The sequence below is a fragment of the Lynx rufus genome, unplaced genomic scaffold (genome assembly GCF_022079265.1).
Source record: "Lynx rufus isolate CCGP_SWC_20201006 ecotype Redwood Valley unplaced genomic scaffold, mLynRuf1.p SCAF_7, whole genome shotgun sequence".
Taxonomy (NCBI): Eukaryota; Metazoa; Chordata; class Mammalia; order Carnivora; family Felidae; genus Lynx; species Lynx rufus.
Window position 1 is genome coordinate 130,117,763 of NW_025814889.1, and position 20,916 is coordinate 130,138,678.

At 43.0% G+C, this 20,916-nt stretch overlaps 1 protein-coding gene across 3 annotated transcripts in view; it reads right to left on the bottom strand.

Moving 5' to 3' along the window:
* The window catches only part of RBFOX2 (RNA binding fox-1 homolog 2), a 282,231-nt gene that overhangs the window by 179,018 nt on the left and 82,297 nt on the right, over positions 1-20,916 (bottom strand). For all 3 annotated transcript variants that reach the window (XM_047066072.1, XM_047066071.1, XM_047066070.1), the window contains exon 2: positions 12,292-12,342. In XM_047066072.1, coding sequence (XP_046922028.1) covers positions 12,292-12,342 — 51 coding nt within the window. The remainder of the gene's footprint in view (positions 1-12,291; positions 12,343-20,916) is intronic.

A 20,916-nucleotide genomic window follows, 5' to 3' on the forward strand; every position in this document is an offset into this window, starting at 1 on the left:
TAAATCAACCCTAAATCAGCTCAGCATAATGGCATAAGCTGATGCTATCGAGAAAATAAAAATATTTAATCTATAACTGAAATACATAACCATACTGGCCACCAACTATGGGGGCTTTTGCTTTATCTTAAATGTAACTAGTTGGTTTCATTCTAAACCATCTGCCACGGGTTGTCTGTTGAAGAACGAAGGGTTGAGGAGCTCTACCATGTTTCTTCTTTTTTTTTTTTTTAATTTTTTCAAATGTTTTATTTATTTTTGAGACAGAGACAGAGCATGAGCAGGGGAGGGGCAGAGAGAGAGGGACACACAGAATCCAAAGCAGGCTCCAGGCTCTGAGCTGTCAGCACAGAGTCTGACGCGGGCCTTGAACTCACGAACCGCGAGATCATGACCTGAGCCGAAGTCGGTTGCCTAACCGACTGACCCACCCAGGCACCCCAATGTTTCTTAAAAGTAACTCACAAAATGGTAGCCAACTCTGGCTGTGAGACTATCTGCTGCTTATGCTTACTAACTACTTGGCTGCTCTAAACAACCCTAAAGAGACGAATTACCTGATTTTGAAAACCACTAACAAAGGAATTTATAAATACTTCCAGTGATTCATAATCCTTCATTCTTTTTGAAGGCCATATTAAACTTCTCATTACAACACAGATCAATTGCCTACATACAAAGTATTAGGCCAATCTACTGGAAAGCCAAGCAGAGAAGTTATAATCCCTCCATCTGCAAAATAATAAGGATCTGGGTCAAGAGATCCAAACTGTTCTGACAGCCTAAAATCACAGCAAGCTCAAAATGAGTCCAAATAGGCAAACCATGACTGCCAGGATGTGACAAAGAAACCATGTACAGAAGAGGGGTGAGAAGACAAGCCAGCCATCATTTCCCCGCTCCCTGCTCACATCACTCATCCATCCACAGATCCAGAGCAGTATGGCTGGACTCAGAGGTAGGAAGTTACGTGATGAAAAGTCCCACTATTTCCACAAGGAAGCAGGATACGCCAACAACCACAAAATCAGACCCAGCAGAGCCCAGGGATGAGAAAAGACTTTCTAGCCTACGTGGAAAACAGAAGGTATAGGCAGTGAAACATCACATCAACCAGTAAGTCGCTCTTGACCTAGGAAATTTTTAAAAATGTAATGCTTACAAAAGTAAGTACTCCCCTCCTCACTTCCACTGATGAGGACACTGAGCCTTGGAGAAGTTAAATACTTTGCTCAGTCTTCACCAAACTTCCCAAACTCCCTTGATTCGAAACTTACAGAAATGCTCAGGCAGATGGCGTGTTCGAGGAGCTCAAACGATTAGAGCCGATAAGAAAGGTTTCATACGTCCCAGTTAAATTATGAGCAGGGATCTTGAAGGATACTTAGGAGTCTGCTGGGAACAGGAGAAATATTGCAAGTAAAAGGCACTAGGAAGAAATAAATATCCAGGACCGAGATGTGAAGGACTCTGAAGAGCCATGCAGCATGGAAGAGATATGTGCGAGGGGCAAAGAGCGAGCACGATGGCTGTAGAGAGCCGTGGACGTCGGCGCAGTCTGGCCAGATTCCGTTCCAGTCATGACGGTCTGAGAACGGACCCCCTCTTTCTACTGATGCCGCCAAGATCCATAATGAGTTAGGTAAACAAACTTATGCAGGCTTCACTCCCCTCACACAGGCGTATTATTCTTGGAAGTAAGGTAAAGCTATGTTCCTGAGGTAGAAATTCCAAATCCACAGCCAGAATTCATTTTACATGGTGAATTTAAAAAAAAAAAAAAAAAAAGGAGAGAGAAAGACTTAAATCAGAGACTGTAAGAACTAAATATTCCCTTATAAAAGCTTCCCTAAGGCCTCCTTCCCATAAAACTAAAGAGAAAAATGATTTAATGACCCTATTACATGCCAGGAAATTTATGTATGTTATCTCTGATCCTGCAACAACCTCTCACAGTAGATACCAGTCCTATATTATAGATGAAGAAACTGAGGCTCACAGAAGGAAAAAAACCTGCCCAAAGTCACGGAGCCTGCAACGGCAGAGCCGATAGTTAAACCCAAAGCCAGGATGCAGTCCGCGCATGCACGTGTGTGTGTATGTCTATGTGTGTGTATCCAGAGGAATTTCCATGAACCAGCCTTATACAGACGCAACAGTGTCTTGGTTAAAGAAGGAAAAAAAGGCCAGTGAACATGGCCGATCCTTCAGCGTATCACGTCCCTCAGGACATGCAGAAAGCAGCATAACCGCTTGTCACTACACAAAGAGCTTTCTTGCCCAAACATGCCTGCCACCAAAAATCTGGAGAAGGCTATGTTAGCCAAACACAAAGCCACTGTAAACCTGCCAGTCCTCCTTGGAGCCATCACCAGGCCCGAACAAAGACAGTCAAATGCCTGTTTCCACCGTCTCTTTCCTAAGAGAGCTACATAGAGTTTATCCAAATTTAGCAAATAAGGTTGAAAACATAGTTTTGCTTTACTGGGGGGGAGGGGAAAGAGTTGTCTTGCAAAATCTCACAAAGAACTTGTATCCAAAATATATAAAGAACTCTTACAACTTGTTAAGAGAATAAATGAACCAAATAAAAAGTAGGCAAGAGACTTGAACACATATCTCAACAAAGAAGACATACGAATGGCTAATAAGCAAACGAGAAGGTAACTCCACATCTTTCAGTATTAGGAAATACAAACCAAAACCACAATGAGCTACCAATGCATACTCAGTATAATCAAAAAGGTAGATAAAATCAAGCCACTTTGGAAAAGAGTGTAGTAGTTTCTTAAAGTGAAGCATGAGCTTACTTACCATAAAACCCAGCGACTCCACTCCTAGAAATGTGCCCAAGAGAAACTGAAACATACGTCCACACAAAGACTTCCATGCAAATGTTCATAACAGCATTATTCATAATCACCGAACTGAAAACAATCCAAATACCCATCACCTGGTAAATGGACTGACAAAATGCAGTCCATCCATACAAAACAATACTATTTAGCAACTAAAAGGAATGATATAGTGATACACACTACAACATGGGTGAACCTCAAAAACATTATGCTAAGTGACAGAAGTCGCACACAGAAGACCAGATAGGGGCGCCTGGGTGGCTCAGTCGGTTGAGCGTCCGACTTCAGCTCAGGTCATGATCTCACAGCTCATGAGTTCGAGCCCCGCATCGGGCTCTGTGCTGACAGCTCAGAGCCTGGAGCCTGCTTCGGATTCTGTATCTCCCTTTCTCTCTGCCTCTAAGCCACTCGCATCCTGTCTCTGTCAAAAATAAACATTAAAAAAATTTTTTTAATAAACATTTAAAAATTTTTTTAAAAAAGATCATATATACATCATATGATTCCATGTACGTGCAATGTCCAGAAAGGATAGAGTCAGAGAACAGATCAGCGGTTGCCTGGGACTGAGGTGAGAGTGGGACTAACTGCAAAAAAAATTTAGGAAAATTTGGGGGCAGGGGGGGATATGGCAACATTCTATAACCATACTATGGCCATGATGGCATAGCTCTACAAACTGTATAAGACCCCTGAATAAGTATATTTACATTGAATTACTTTTATGGTATGGAAATTATATCTCAATAGTGTTTTCTAAGTTCTTACTCAATATATATGTATATATATTTTCTATACACACGTATGTATATATTTGGTAACTCCAGGGGAAATGGAAAAGTATTTATGAAAGGGAATATAATCATGTTTTATGATTTGGCTATATTTAGTCACAATAATGTAATTATTATGTAACCATAAATCGGGAATAAACACTGATTTTTCTAAATGATCTTATTAGAAGGAAGGAGACCATGTCTAAAAAACTGTTAATATCTCCTCTCCAACAGTAGGCAGCCAACATATGGTGTCTAAACTTGTTAAATCAAGAAAGAGCAGAATAAGCATGTTATTTAGACACCTGGCAGTCAGCAGCAGACGAAGTGAAATGGTCTTTCCCAGAAGGAAAAAATCTTATGAACTACGTGCAGAATGAAATGATCTAAAATGCAAGAGTAAGTCTGAAGCTGATTACACGGTTCAAGAAAAATGCTAGAACACCAGATGCTGCAGCATTTCCCAGCCCTTCATCCACTAGAGGGTGTAAGGCAACATCGCAGAAGGCCCTAATCACCGATGGGCAACCTGATGTCAGATATTGGGGAGAAGCAACCATTTTAGAATGTACCTCGCATGAAGGCTGACAGTGGGGTTCTGTACAACCTAGCAGAAAGGGAAAAAAAGCGATTTCGGATGTAACTGAAGAGCAAAGCAAAAGTATTTTTCATTAGAAGGGGGGCCAGTAAGAAAATTATTATAGGTTGTGAGATACAGAAGGGGTATGAAACAATCTACTTCTAAACCAGTCATTTTAACCCAGTCTCCAGCTGGGGCGGGGGCAAGGGGCCGGGGGAGTAAAATTTCTCATTCAACAAATAAGTCCTAGTTAGAACTGATATTAAAGACAGCAAATAATAAAGCCATTGCCTAGAGAGTTCTAAGGCTGTTTTGTTGCTCCTCCTAAAATTCAATTCTTCATAGCAGCCAGAATATTGTTTTTAAAAATGTATAATGAATCACGTCACTTCCCTGCCTAAAACCTTTCAAAATCGTCAACATTAAACAAGATAATTTTAATTTATGCATTCAACAAATATTTATTGATCTCCTCCTACATAGCAGGCTCTGCTCTAAGCAAAGTCACAGCTTGCACAGCACATTTTAGTGGGAGAGATACACAATAAAGTATGCGCACTACATAATTTCAGATGATGGCGACAGATCTGAAGAAGGTCAGGTTGTATATCTGGATATCTTTAGGTGAGTATAGTCAGGAAAGACTTCCCCGAGGAGTAAATTTTGTACCTGTGACCTGAATGAGAAGACAGTGAGCATCTGGGCGAAGAGTACTGCGTGTCTGAAGGTAGAGGAGACAGTGGCTCCACACTGAAGCCGGAATCAAGCTTGTTCAAGAATGCCCGGCGAGGCCAAGGCCAAGTGTACATAAGAGAACTTCAGGAGACGGAACCACAGAGGCAGGCAGTGGGCTCACGTAAGAACACTTCCTCTAGCCATACAGTGAGATGTCACTCAACCAAAAATGGAATGCAGTACTAACACGCGCTACAACATGGATGAACCTTGAAAACATTATGCTCAGTGAAAGAAGCAAGTCACAAAAGACCAGATGTTATATGATTCCATTTCCGTGAAATATCCAGAACAGGCAAATCCACAGAGACCGAAAGCAGATGAGTGGTTACAGGGGGATGGGGCATAGTGAGGTGACTGCTAAAGTATACGGAGTTCTTTAAGGTTGCATTTTTTTTTTAATGTTTATTTATCTTAGAGAGAGAGAGAGAGAGAGAGAGAGAGAGAGACAGACAGAGCACAACCAGGGGAGGGGCAGAGAGAGAGGGAGACACAGAATCCGCAGCAGGCTCCAGGCTCTGAGCTGTCAGCAGAGCCGGATGCAGGGCTTGAACTCACGAACCGTGAGATCACAAACTGAGCCGAAGTCGGACACTTAACCGACTGAGCCGCCCAGGTGTCCCTAAGGTTGCATTTTCAAGGACAACAATCATGAGAATTTTGTTTTTCAAAACTACAGATTGCAATCTATTAGCGGGTCCAGGAAATCAATTTTGCTCAATTGCTAAAATTGCTAAAAAAACCAACAATTTTTTTAATGGAATGGAAAAGAACAGAAAATGCTTACAGTACAGTAAGGGTAAGTACTATTTGGAAGACTAATTCTAAGTTACATTTGTGTGTCCGTGTGTGTGTGAGCGCATGCATGCACGTGCTGGGTCATGATGTAAAAAGTATTGCTTTACCAGTGGTTCCTGTCTTTAAGCTTAAAAGCAGCACCAAGCTAGAATTTGAACACTCTCCCCATGTCCTCTGTTCCAATTCCTCCCAAAAGAGGAAGAGCAGCACCATTTCTTTGGCATGAAAACAAATGAGTATGACAGAAAATGTGTTTGCTATCATCCATGGCTCCCAATCAATACCTAAAAGCCCTGAAAGTTCATTTATAAAAACCTCTACTAAAATAAAGTTCATCCCGGGGATAAAAGGAAGAAAAGGAAAGGTCATTAAATTCTTAAGAAAGAAAATGCTTTTGAAAAAATAAATCCCCTAGGTCATTTTTAATCTATCCTCTAAATTAAAAGTATGGCTGCCACTCCCAATTGAAATCTCTAACGGTCAAAGTCACATCTTTGAACATCTCCTTTGATACTCCCCCTTTGTTTCTGTGAATCACCTGAATATGTCCATACAGTGGCTTTTCAACAGAATTTTAGAAAATCAAAGGAAAATAATTTTAGCAAGCCACTGGCTAGCATTTTAAAAATAAGATAAAGGGCCTAACACCATGACATCAATTTTTTCTTTATATTTACAAAATACTATATAAATACAAAAAGACAAACTGTGGACCATAAGCTATTTTAGCAAATAAGGAAGAAAACTCGACAGAAATAAGTTACTCAAGGGACCTCCAAGTCACATGAAGCCTTTTCATGAGGCTACATTCCCTAATGATTCCATAATATCTTGTCACACTAGCAAGAGAACATCCCCATTCAGAGAAGAGAAAACACTGACAGAAGAACACAAAAGGGAAACAAAAGACATGGAGGCTGAAAATCCAGGGTTCAAGTCCATTTCTGCCACCTCCCCTCTATGTGACACTGGGAAATCCATTTAAAAATCTCTGCACCGGGGGTTGCCTGGGTGGCTCACTCAGTTAAGCTTCTGACTCTTGACCTTGGCTCAGGTCATGATCTCACATCATGATCTCACGATTATGAGATCAAGCCCATGACGGGCTCCCCACTGAGCAGAGAGGCTGGCTTGGGATTCTCTCTCTCTTGGGCCACCTGGGTGGCTCACTTGGTTAAGCGTCAGTCTTAGGCTCAGGTCATAATTTCACAGTTCACAGGTTCAAGCCACACCATGGGCTCTGCACTAACAATGCAGAGCCTGCTTGGGATCCTCTGTCTCCCTCTCTCTCTCTACCCCTCCCCCGCTCACATGCTTGGTCTCGCTCTCAAGACAGGTACTCCCTCCCTCTGCCCTTCTCCCACACATGCACAAGCACATGCTCGCTCGCTCTCAAAAAGTAAAAATACAAAAAATAATTTTTAATCTCTCCACTGGTTTTCTTATCTGTAGAGATAATAAAACCCAACCTACCTAGCAGAGCTATTGTGAAGACCAAAACTCAGCAAACATGGAAGCACACTGTAAAGTACTTTACAACGTTAGTTTTTTTAACATTTTAATACTGTCACTTCCATACCCGACTCAACACCTAAACCCAACCAAGAGTCTGTTCCCTCTCTCACCTCAAAAGCGAATGACAAGGTTTCGCTCCTGCGCGGGCTGAATGTGAGGCAATGCACTGTGCCATAATCTCAAACCCCGATCACATCAGTTAAGAGGACATTTGCTAAGGGCGCCTGGGTGGCTCAGTCGGATGAGCACCTGACTTCGGCTCAGGTCACAATCTCGTGGTTGAGAGTTCAAGCCCCGTGTTGGGCCCTGTGCTGACAGCCTGGAGCCTGCTTCCGATTCTGTGTCTCCCTCTCTCTCTGCCCCTCCCCCAATGCTCTGTCTCGCTCTGTCTCAAAAATACATACAAACGTTAAAAAAAATTTTTTTTTAAAAAGAGGACATTTGCCAGAGTTCTTAATTTTTTCTTAAGTTTATTTATTTTGAGAGAGAGAGAGAGAGAAAGACACAGAGCGAGCACACCAGTGGGGGAGGGACAGAGAGAGAGAGAGAGAGAAAGAGAGAAAGAGAGAAAGAGAGAGAGAGAGAGAGAGAGAGAATCCCAAGCAGGCCCTGAGCTGTCAGCACAGAGCCCGACACAGGGCTCGATCTCACAAACCGTGAGATCATGACCTGAGCCGAGATCAAGAGTCGGACGCTAAGCCACCCGAGCCACGCAGGTGCCCCTATGGTTCTTGAATTACAGCTAAGGTGGCTACACACCTCCGCTCATCCCAGTTTGCACGGGGCTGTTTCAACATAAGCATCACTTTTCACTCTCGAGAGTGTCCCAGCAAGAATGGCGACTTATACGGTCACCCTGATGTAGCAGACGTAAAGTTGTGGCACCAAGTGATGGCGAGGGGATGGACTCGGACTCGCACTGTGCTCTCCGGGAGCCCCCTGAAAGCCGTCCTAAATAAATGAACAATGTCAGCAAAAACAGTGAGCTTGCTGTGTAGAACTGAGGCCCTCTCTAATCAGATTGCTATTCCTAAGCCCCTCCTATCCATAAACCCTGGAGCTAACACACACAAATATTCTCTCATTTAAAAATACCGCAAACCCACAAAATATTCCAGACCGAACCAATACTCAAAAAAGCATCTGCGCATATACCTAAACCACAAAGAAACAGCTACAAATCTAAACCACTGTATCGTATCATCAACCCAAACTGCACGGCTCGGATGAGACACACAGTCGGACTTTCTGAGCTGGTTTTCACTTTGCAAATCTGGACAATGTTTGTCTCCTCCACTCTCACACGGAGCTCGTTAGCAAGCACAGTGAAGTGCTCGGGAGAGCTCTATGAGCACAGCGGACCGTCATCCCATAAAACTTGCTAACTGACTGGGAAAGAAGGCTGAGGGAACGGCACATAAGAAAGCACAACCTCTACGAGGTGGCGGGTGGTTTTTCCCCTCCTTCCCTCCACAGGTTTCCAATTCAAATGTGTTGGCGGGAGCTTACGTAACAGGATGAAAAGGACCACTGAACAGTGGTATACTGGTATACTTAGTGTTAAGGAAGCCAGGGGTAATAATCCTTAAGCAGGGATCATGGATTCCTAGATCTGTGGTTGAGCTCCAAGAGGCCTATGAAGCCCCCAGATGACAAACGAGGTACAGGCGTGAGCAGGTGCTCGTGCACACGACCACATTCTTGCCTGTGTGAGTCAGTGATTCCCCAGCACAGAGGAAAGCGCCCTCACAAAGAGAAGAAAATTTCAGTTCTTTTGCAGCTACTACCTTGTATGGTTTCCTCGGAGAAGTCATTTACCTCTGGGTACCTCAGCTTCCTGCCTCTGTTTTATCTACTTCAAAAGGTGGCTGTGAGGACGAGGGGGGAAAACACGGATGACCGTGCTCTAGGAAGATCAGGATTGTAACTGTCTCTTTTAAAATCACCATGAGATGCTGATACAAATCCTGTCTGGGGACGATTCCTATCTGTTTAGAAAGGAACAGCAACAGAATAAGGAAGGCAAATAAAGACACATAGTTAAAATTCACCTTCACTTCCCCCCCCCCCAACCCCCATCCTGGATTTGCTGAGCCAGACCAGTCTGGGGAGATGTAAAGATCACAAGTGCGGTTTCTGCCCAGCTCAGGCCGCTCAGTGACCAGCGTTGCACACTGATACATGTCCCCCAAATCTCAGTGCACAAAGTGAGAGTTCACAAGGTTAGGCGCATTAATTAGCGGGACTCATTTGGATTCTGTATTCATCAAATACAACAAGCAGCCATTCAATATTTGCCTGTTTGCACTGCTCTAAGATCTCTAATTCAAAGATCCAGTCAGAGAACAAAATAAAGCCCAAGAAAATAAGCTAATATAAACCTGTCACCATCGGAATGTGCCTGAAAGTAAATTAGCAGCTTTAAACCTTGGCAAAAGGGTCTGCACAGGCCTACAGCAGAGACAGTATTGAGTGATAAATGTGCAGGTTACAGAAGTGTGTCCCTACCGCAAGAGAAAGGAAAAATAAAGTGGTTCCAAGCAACAAGACTACTTCTACGCTTTAACAAATTCCTCTTAATTCCTTTTGCTTAGTTTTTTATTGATCTGTAATCCTCACAGGAAGAACACAGCATTATACAGTACCTTTCAGATCCTTTTAAACTCAGTACGTCTATTCCCATGCTTTACTTCAATTAGTCTTACCTTCCTACATCTAGAATAAGCCGACATCCAGGGGTGCCTGGCTGGCTCAGTTGGTTGGGCGTCCGACTTCAGCCCAGGTCGTGACCTCGCAGTTTGTGGGTTCGAGCCCCGCATCGGGCTCTGGGCTGACACCTTGGAGCCTGGAGCCTGCCTTGGGATTGTGTCTCCCTCTCTATCTCTGTGCCTTCCCTGCTTATGCTCTGTCTCTCTCTCTCAAAAATAAACATTAAAAAAAATAAAATAAGTCTATATCCAAAATAAGCAACATTTTATAAATAAGTAAACATATGCGTTGATATGCAAGGGTAGACAGAGACTGACCATGATCCTTTGTATTTTAAGGGTCCTAGGTGAAAAGTACAGGATGAAATGGAACGTGTCACTACTTTGAAAGTAGCCCACAGGACTACAGTTCTCGACAGTGGCTGCAAAGCAGCATCGCCTGTAGGTATTTCTAAATAGGTGAATGACTAAATGCGCTTTTAGACCCTGCTTACAGAGTCTCTGGGGGCTGGATCTCTAGGCAGTAGTACCTTCCCTGATATGTGACCAAGATCTAGAACTACTATCAAAGGGCATAAAGTTCACAGCTTGTTACAAGAGCTCCAGAGCAGACCCAAACCAGAAAGAAAAAATCCTCTGACTTTAGATTTGAGGGTCGGCTGAGGGGGGCTCACTCGGCTGAACATCAGATTCATGATTTTGGCTCAGGTCATGATCCCAGGGACACGGGACTGAGCCCCACGGCAGGCTCTGCACTGAGCATGGAGCCTGCTGAAGATTCTTTCTCTGCCTCCCTCTGCCCCTCTCCCCCATTCGCGCACTCTCTCTCTCAAAATAATATGAACAAAAAATAAAATAAATGAAAAAAAAAAAAAGATTTGAAGTAAACGACTGTATCTTTTTAACAAAAGCTTCCCTAGGGACAAACTTCGATCCCAACAGTGACGATCCCCCTGGGAGATAAACACAGAGATGAACAACACCTTCCCTCCCCCTGTTCCTCCCCACCCTAACTGGGGCCAGTCTGACACCAACCCAGCACCCAAAGTGCAAGAACGGGGCAAATACTCGGAATACTGAAGGCCACTCAATAGATGACCACTGATTATGGTGCCAACGTAGTTTTCAAGATCAGCTCCAGGGGCTCCGATGAGATTCAATTAATTTCTGGAAACAGGAACTACGTCAACCCTTTAGTCTAACACTCTGATGACACAATGTCCCTTGGACAAGCCTAAAACTGGGGGCTTTTTTGGACAACCCTATGAGGAAGTTGGACAGACATTCAAAGATATCACTAGGGGTAACCTTTCAAATCTCCTGTAGAATACCAATATGCCCAAACAGCAAGGAGGCAAATTTCAAAAAAAAAAGAAAAGAAAAAAATTTTAATGTTTATTTATTTTGAGAGGGAGAGTGTGCAACCAAGTGGGGGAGGGGCAGAGAGACAGGGGGAGAGAGAGAATCCCAAGCGGGCTCTGCACTGTCAGTGCAGAGTCCAATGCAGGGCTTGATCCCATGAACCATGAGATCCTGACCTGAGCCGATATCAAGAGTCGGACACTTAACCGACTGAGCCACCCAGGCGCTCCAAGGAGGTTAAATTTCAGAGGGTAGGTATCTCAGGCCACACCATTTCTCTGAGGCAGCAGTTACCTGTTCTTCTACCCTAACTCATCTTCAGCCCCACCTGCCCAAGGTTTCAAACAGCAGAAGGACAAGGAAGGCATTTTATACATTCACCTAAACCGCCCAGAAGGCGTCTCATAGGAAGCAGTGCTGCTCTAACCCGCACTAGGGCCTGGGCTTTTTTCCAATCATGCTCCCAATGTAACAAAGAAAGGCAGCAGAAACTTCCCTCTCTCAAGCTAGCCTTCCTGATTAAAACCGTAAGGTTGAATTCCCCCAGGAAGGAGAATGGAATTTTTTGTTGCAGATTATTGCAAGGACTCAAAAAAAATCTGTGCAGGCAGGAGCTAAGTGGCAGAGAATTAAGAGACAAGTCCAGCACTTAGAATTATGAAACACCAAGAAAACCAGGTTACAAAATTATTGTAACAGCCTGGAGAAGAGAAAACAAAAGCAGTTATGTCTGTGCGTGCCTGATTTTTTTCCCCCATAACACCCACAATTTCAGAAACGCGATTACAATTCTTTTAGGATTAAGACATGTATTTTATTTGTATCTTTAAACGTAAATGCACTGCTGAAACTAACCACGTCACTCTCCAAGATACTTTCTGGAAATGCTCTCTACCAGAGCATCCTTAGAACGAACACACACACATACACACACCCCATCTGACACAGCAGATACCAACCTGGCTGTCCCGTGCTGGGAATCCATGATAACCTGGAGTCAGAGGCTCGTTCTAAGAGAAAAAGAAGAAAATCAAACTATAAGACAAAAGAAAATGTTAAGGAGCATCAAATCATCCAAATTGATCAAATATAAATTCCTGCAACAGTCCTTAAGATGTTCTATCGCTATATTCCACTCTAACCGTACCCCTGCCAGCAGCCTCTACAACGGCAAAAACGAAACCAAACAAACATAGTATTTGCTTCAAAACACCATTCATAAACTCTGTTTTCCTCGTTCAGCTAATTGTTTCCTTTTCAGTGTACCTCAAACGGGGAGCCAACTGAGATCTGGGGCAAATCAACTCCTAACTTGTGAGACTTTAGCGTCCCTGGCCCTTAACCACTAAAAGCCACCAGCAATCCTGAACACTAGGACAACCAAAAACATTCACACATTTCCAGAAGTCTCCTGGCTCAACAGTACCACCCCTACTGAGAACTACGTCTTGGTCTGGAAGTTTTAGCCACACCCCCCTGTCAATATGCATTCCTTCAGTTCTTTGAAACCTACATGAAATCCCTTCCTCTATCACCCTCTATGAGCCTAGAGACCCGAGTGACTCCGAACATGTATAAATTAAAATGCACTGAGGCTATTTGTACAATTTCCTTTTCATATGACATATGCCTTAATCAGATTTTTGTAACAGTATACCATAGTGAGTGTCTCATCTTCACATTAACCACTAAATCAAAATCCTGAAGGGCAAGAATGACAGTCAATAAAAGCTATGCAAACCCTATTAGTATAAGGTGATATGATCTGAGCACTCATTCATGGCTTGACCCATTCAATGATTCAGTCAACACGTACTGAACACCTAATATTTTTCAAGTACTGTTAAGTGACTGATAGTCATCAGTAAGAAAGGTAAGGGACACAAGGCCCTTGTCTTTAAGTGAACTTTTAAATGGGAAGAGATACACATGCCCATAAAATGTAAATGAGAATATGCTTTTGTAATTTTTTTCAACGTGCTCAACACCGCTCCCCGGAAGACGCTCATCCTCTTCTTCCATCCATTTATATTTTCATTCAGACTAGCAGATTAACAAGGTAAGAATTTTCACGGATGGGACGTTCACATATGGCAAGAGAGCACTTTCCAACCAATGGTACATCCGCTGTGATTATATCCTTACCTTTGGTTATCAAATACCCGCCCTGTTTTCAAAAACATGAAAGCGAGGGGCCAACATGAGCCCACTGCAGAGACACCTTGTGTGTTCACCGTGGTTTCCCTGCAATCTAGCACAGCGTCTAACACGTGGTGGGCACACAAAAGGATGCAGAAATACATACATGGAGCTCAACAAGCAGAAGTTATTTTGCCATCCATCACTGACTCAATCATAGACAATCCAAGTTCTCCTTTTTGATTCCTTAGTCTCTGTTCTGGATGTTTATAAATGAAGCCTCCGCAGAGAAAGCACATCAAAGATAACAGCCTTGAAAAATTATAGGTACCAAAACAATCCCGAGGAAGAGTAAAGCAGAAGGATTCATGTTTCTGGATCTCAAAGCTTCCTGCAAAGCTACAGTCATCAACATAGTGTGATACTGGCCTAAGGAATAGACATACAGATCAATGGGCTACAACTGAGAGTCCAGAATCAAACCCTTAAAACTATAATCAACTGATTTTTTAAGAGGACGCCAAGAAAATCGAAGCAAGAAAGAACACTCTTCAACAAATGGTGAAACAAATGGATACCCACATATCAAAGAATGAAGTTAGAACACTATCTCATCCCATACAGAAAATTAACTCAAAACAGATCACACACCTAAAACCACAAAACTCTTAGAAGGAAACACAGAAGTAAATCTTCACGACTTCTCGTTAGGCAACAGCTTCTTCACTATGACACCAAAAACACCCGTGACAAAGGAAACAACAAATAAATTGGGCTTCAACAAAATTAACAATTTCTGGGGCTCAAAGGACACCATCAATTCTGGGAATCTCCCGCCTAACATAGTGATTATAGTTAATAATACCGTATTATATACTTGAGAGTTGCAGGGCACCTGCGTGGCTCAGCTGGTTAAGCGTCCAACTCTTGGTTTTGGCTCGTGTCACGATCTCACAGTTTGTGAGAGACGGAGCCCCGCATTGGCTCCGTGCTGGCAGCGGGGATCCCGCTTGGGATATTCTCTCTCCCTCTCGCTCTCTGCCCCTCCCCCACTCAATACAACTAAACTTTAAAAAAGAAGAAGAAGGGGTGCCTGGGTGGGCTCAGCCGGTTAAGCGTCCGACTTCAGCTCACATCGTGATCTCACAGTTTGTGAATTTGAGCCCAGCATCGGGCTCTGTGCTGACCGTGCAGAGCCTGCTTCAAATTTTCTGTCTCCCTCTCTCTCTGCCCCTCCCTGCCCTCTCAAAAATAAATAAACATTAAAGGGGGGGGGCGCCTGGGTGGCTCAGTCGGTTGAGTGTCCCACTTCAGCTCAGGTCATGATCTCATGGTTCATGGGTTCAAGCTCCGCATCGGGCTCTGTGCTGACAGCTCGGATTCTGTGTCTCCCTTTCTCTCTGCTCCTCCCCTGTTCACGCTCTGTCTCTCTCTCTCTCTCAAAAATAAATAAACATTAAAAGGGAGGGGGGCGCCTGGGTGGCTCAGTCGGTTGAGTGTCCCACTATGGCTCAGGTCATGATCTCATGGTTCGTGGGTTCAAGCTCCGCGTCGGGCTCTGTGCTGACAGCTCGGATTCTGTGTCTCCCTTTCTCTCTGCTCCTCCCCTGTTCACGCTCTGTCTCTCTCTCTCTCTCTCTCAAAAATAAACATTAAAAAAAAAAGCTATAAAAATAAAACGGAGGATTTCCATAGGAAGTTCTCCAAAGATGTACAAATGGCCAGTAGGTACATGAAAAGATGCTCAATATCTTTAGTCATTAGTGAAATGCAAATCAAAACCGTAATGAGAAAATACTTCACACCCGTTACGGGAACAAGATAAACTTTAGTGAGGATGTGGAGAAACTGGAATCTCATACACTGCTGGCAGGAAGGTAAAATGGTACGGCACTTTGGAAACAGGCCCGCAGTTCCTCCAAATGTTAAAACAGAGTTACCATATGATCCGGCGATTCCACTTGGTGTAAGAAAGAAAACTGAAAACACATATCCACATAAAACCTTGTTCAGAAATGTACGAAGTAGCTTTATTCCATAATCGCCAAAAAGTCGAAACAATCCAAATGTTCACCAGTTGCTGAATGCATAAGTAAAGTATGATACATTCATAACAATGTTACTGGGCAATACAAAGGAATGAAGTGCTGAGACAAACAGGTAATCTTGAAAACACCATGCTAGGGGCGCCTGGGTGGCGCAGTCAGTTAAGCGTCCGACTTCAGCCAGGTCACGATCTCGCGGTCCGGGAGTTCGAGCCCCGCGTCGGGCTCTGGGCTGATGGCTTGGAGCCTGGAACCTGTTTCCGATTCTGTGTCTCCCTCTCTCTCTGCCCCTCCCCCGTTCATGCTCTGTCTCTCTCTGTCCCAAAAATAAATAAACGTTGAAAACACCATGCTAAGTGGGGGGAAAAAAAAACAAAGGCAGCAAATTGTATGACTCCATTTATATGAAATATCCAGCATGGACAAATCCATAAAGAAAAGAGATTAGCAGCTCTAGGGGATAAAAGGGCAGAATGGGGAATGAGTGGTAACAGGTACTGGGTTTGTCTATGGTAGTGACAATGTTCTTGAATTAGTGATGACAGACGCACAACTTGATGATTATACTAAAAACTGCCACAACACTAAAAACTACTAAAATCAATTTAAAAGGGTGAGATTTATGATCTGCAAATTCTTTTTTATATTTTTTTTAGCGTGTATTTATTTTTTGAGAGAGAGAGAAACAGTGCAAGTGGGTTAGGGGCAGAGAGAGAGGGAGACACAGAATCTGAAGCAGGCTCCAGGCTCTGAGCCTGACATGGGGCTCGAACTCACGAACTGTGACATCATGACCTGAGCCAAAGTTGGACACTTAACTGACTGAGCCGCCCAGGTGCCCCTTTTTTTTTTTAATTTTAGAGAGTGTGAGAGTGGGGAAGGGGTCAGGTGGGTGGTGGGGGGAGGGGTAGAGAGAGAAAGAGAATGAATGAATGAAATCTTAAGCAGACTCCACACTCAGCATAGAACCCAATGCAGGGCTCAATCCCAGCATCCTGGGATCATGACCTGACCCAAAATCAGGAGTTGGACCTTCAACCAACTGAGCCACCCAGGAGCCCCATGGTCTGTGAGTTCTATGTCAATCAACCTGTTATTTAATAATAGTAATAACAGGCAATCTAGCTACTTTCACACTAATTTTTACAGGGGAGACATACAGCTTAGACTGTGACAAAAAGAACAGGGCTCTTCTGAAATCTACAAGTGCCTTATTTGTTCTAGATTCTATAATTTAATTCGACATCATTCCCTACAAATTTTAACAATGATGATGATAAAGGTGATGATAACTGCTAGATATTGAACATTAAATCCAGGTATAGTCTCAGGATGGAAGGGAAGAGGAAGAGAAAACAACAAAGAGAAGGAGATAATAAAGCACAGGTACTAAGTGGGAAAAAACTATCAACCCAGGTCTGCTGGATTCCAAAGCCCCTGTTATTTCCATTTCATCAACTTCTCTTTTGTAATAACCACTCCACAATATTTAAGAAAGCAATGGAAGGGTGCCCGGGTGGCTCAGTCAGTTGAGTGCCTGACTCTAGATTTCAGCTCAGGTAACAATGTCAATGTGGGATTGAGCCTCATGCTCATTCCATGTGCTGACAGCAAGGAGCCTGCTTGGGATTCTCCCTCCCTCTCTCTCTGCCCACTCCCCCACTCATGCTGCCCTCTCTCTCCCTCAAAATAAATGAGTAAACTAAAAAAAAAAAAAAAAAAAATGAAAATGGAAAACACCAGTAAGCAAAATTAACATTCATCACTCCCAGAGATTATCCCACATATAAACTCTATTCTTGAGTTCAGCAATGCAGAGAACTTTTTATAAGGAAAAAAGTCACATTCCTAGAAGCCGGTATTGTCAGAAACTTTAACAGCAAAAGGGCGCCTGGGTGGCTTAGTTGGCTGAGCGTCAGACTCCTGATTTCAGCTCAGGTCTGGATCTCTGGTCAAGCCGCATGGTGGGCTCCAGGCTGCCAAGCCTGCTTGGGATTCTTTCTCTCCCTCTCTCTGCCCCTCCCCTGCGCGCACGCACTCTCTCTCTAGCTCTCTCAAAATAAGTAACAAAAAAAAAGAAAAGAAACTTTAACAGCAAAGACAAATATAATACGTTGCACAGATATATGTCAGAGGAAATGGATTCACTCCTTCGCTGGCCTCTCAGCAAGGTCAGGCTCTTCTCTCTCCCCCATCTCTCAGATAAGGCTCCTTGGAACTCACCAGCTCTCAGAAACTCCGTCTCTCTGAAAGTGGCCTACACTTAATGACAAAGGCTCGCTCACCTTTTTAACTTTATCAAGTACAAATCTGTCCCTCCAAAATGCATTAACTTTGCATATTGTTTAATTTATAAAAATGGATCTTATTGTACGCATTCTTCAGCAATTTCCTTTTTTTGCTCGAAACCATGAGATTCAACTCCCCTTATGAACAGTTACTGTATTTCACTAACGGGGACTGTTTGGTATCCTATCTTATTTACGACTATGCCACAATTTATTGACCAGCCTTATTTTCCTATTAATAGATTCTTAAATTGTTTCCAGTTATGCTTTCGGAATAGCATAACTATTTGCACTCACAAACCACGCTGTCTATGAACGTTCTTTTGGATTTGAGATATAATTTTTCACTCCTGAGACTGACAAAAATGAAAATGAAAACATCACGAGTTAGCAAGAAGAAGAGTAAATAGGCACCTTCACATCTAATAGTAAGAACAGAAGTATATTGAGACCACTGCTTTGGAAAGCAATTTGACAATAATCATTAAAATGCTAAATGCACATACCTTCTTGTAATTTCACATCTCTGACCTGTGCAGCCACTCTAGATAATCACTTGCACACGTGCTCAAAGAATCGTGTGCAAAGACTTTCAACGCGGTGCTGTTTCTAACAGTGAAAAATTGGAAAGAACCTCAGTCTCCGTTAATAATGAGAAACAATGCTATTCTATTATTTCGACACCCCTGTGCAAGCTTTTAAAAAGATAAAACCTCTATGAACTATCTCAAGTCATACTAAATGACAGCAGAATAGCGTGCTGTTTTTTTAAAGAGGTATTTCTACAGGAGTGCCTGAGTGGCTCAGTTGGTTAAGCATCCGACTTCGGCTCAGGTCATGATCTCATGGTTTGTGGGTTTGGGCCCCGCGTCGGGCTCTGTGCTGACAGCTCAGATTCTGTGTCTCCCTCTCTCTCTTTCCCTGCCCCTCTCACACTTTGTCTCTTTCTCTCTCTCTCTCTCAAAAATAAATATTAAAAAAAAAACATTTTAAGAGGTATTTCTACATGCATACTAGAAAGTAAATAAATGCACAGGGGTTACCTCTAGGGAGAAGAGTATGATCTGTGGAAGGCTGAAAGGGCATGCTTTATCTGAATTGTTTCAATTTGACGAAATGTAAAATCCACATATTGCTTGGAACATTATAAAGAACTAAAAAAGTCACCATTGCCAGTGTTCTGTAGTGCTTTATAACTTCCAAAAACACCTTCATATAATCTTATTTAGTCCTCATGATGCAGAAAATAGGTTTTATAACCCTCATTTTACAGATAACAAAACTGAATCTCAGAAAGATTAAGTGATTTGCTTGAGGCCAAATAGCTAATGACAGTGGCTGAGGCGCCTTCACACTTAGGCCTTAACTCTGTACCCAGTACCTCTGCTGCCTCGTGACCACAGTAAAGAACACTCCTCTGGCCCTGGGACAATGTTGATGGTCCAAGATGTGCAGATCTGAGTTCTTAATCAGTGTGAAAATAATAACTGATACTTAAAGTAGACATGGAATTACAAGGCTGGCTAATGGAACGGACAGGCTAGAAATCGGACGTGTTAAACTCCAAGAGAACAGGCTTCAGCAGCTATGCGTGGGCCTACATAAGCAAACGTTCTGGCCGAGCAAGACCGGAAGAGTTCAAAACGGACTCTGCGTAGGCACAGAGGCTGCTCAAAAATAAGAAGAAGATATAAGAAATAAAATACAAACCACAAGAATCCTTAGTGACTAGAGGTCAGCAAGTAAACCTGTTTAGAAGCTTCTGGTTAGCAGGCCTGTAACAGAAGGCTCCTTAAGTAATGGTCAAATAGAGAACTGCGGTGGGCCATGCGTGTAGAGTGGACACCGAGAGAAGAAAAACAGCACCTGACTTTTGTATTCTTTCACAGGTGGCTTAGAAGCTCCCACATGCACCTATGTTTGAAAAATCCACTTAAGCCAAAGAATCCCTCCTTTATTCAGTATGGGTGATTGAACGATCGCCTTATGACAAGCACAGTGTTGTTATCCTTGCCTTGAGGAGTGCAAATTCATAATAATTACAAGAGAATGTGACTGATCCCATAACCAACAACAAACCTCAGGCCTCCAGAAGATCTTCTAGAACAGTGTGTGTGGGAATGGGGGTGGGTGCTCACTGGAGGACCACACCTCAGCACCGTGACTGACTGATGCATGCTTAAAAGACACAGTATTTCAGGGGCGCCTGGGTGACTCAGTCGGTTGAGCTTCCGACTTCGGCTCAGGTCATGATCTCACAGTCCGTGAGTTCGAGCCCCGCGTCGGGCTCTATGCTGACAGCTCAGAGTCTGGAGTCTGCTTCCAATTCTGTGTCTTCCTCTCTCTCTGCCCCTCCCCATTCATGCTCTGTCTCTGTCTCAAAACTAAAAAAAAAAAAAAAAACAAATTAAAAAAAAAACACACATTTCTTTTTTCTGAAAGACACCATATCTGCTTTTTTTCTTTTTTGAAAAGCAAAAGGTACTGTTTCCTTAAGCATTTACTTTTATTTTTCAGAAACAGAAGAGAGCACAGGGAAGAGAGTCAGAGGAGAGAGAGAGAATCCCAAGCAGACTCCACACTCGGTGTGGAACCCAACACAGGGCTTGATCCACAACCATGGGTTCATGACCTGAGCAGAAACCAACAGTCGGACACTCAACCAACTGAGCCACCCAGGTGCCCTTCCTTAAGCATTTTTAAAATACAGTTAAAAAAGAAGTGTTAGGAGAAATTAACACCACTGAAGATCAAAAAAATCCCTACTTTCATACAGAAACATAGTAGTGATAGAATACTTTAGCCATAACCTCTAAGCAATGGAATGATCCATGAAATATTAACAGGAGCCTATGAAGGACACCCTCTGCCAAACTTCCCTGGTTTCACCTACTTAACAGATTGTGTGTTCAACATCCAGAGATTTATTACAAGGGTATTTCTCATTGGCTTCTATCACTGATGAGGACTGTCTAGAGGCAGGGTGTAGAAAACCAGAAACACACAATGAAGTTACATCAAGCAATTATTAAAAAAAAAAAAAAAAATCAAAACGCACCTGGTTGTCTTTCGTGTCTAACAAAATCAAACCCATTTCACCAAATGAAAGAGG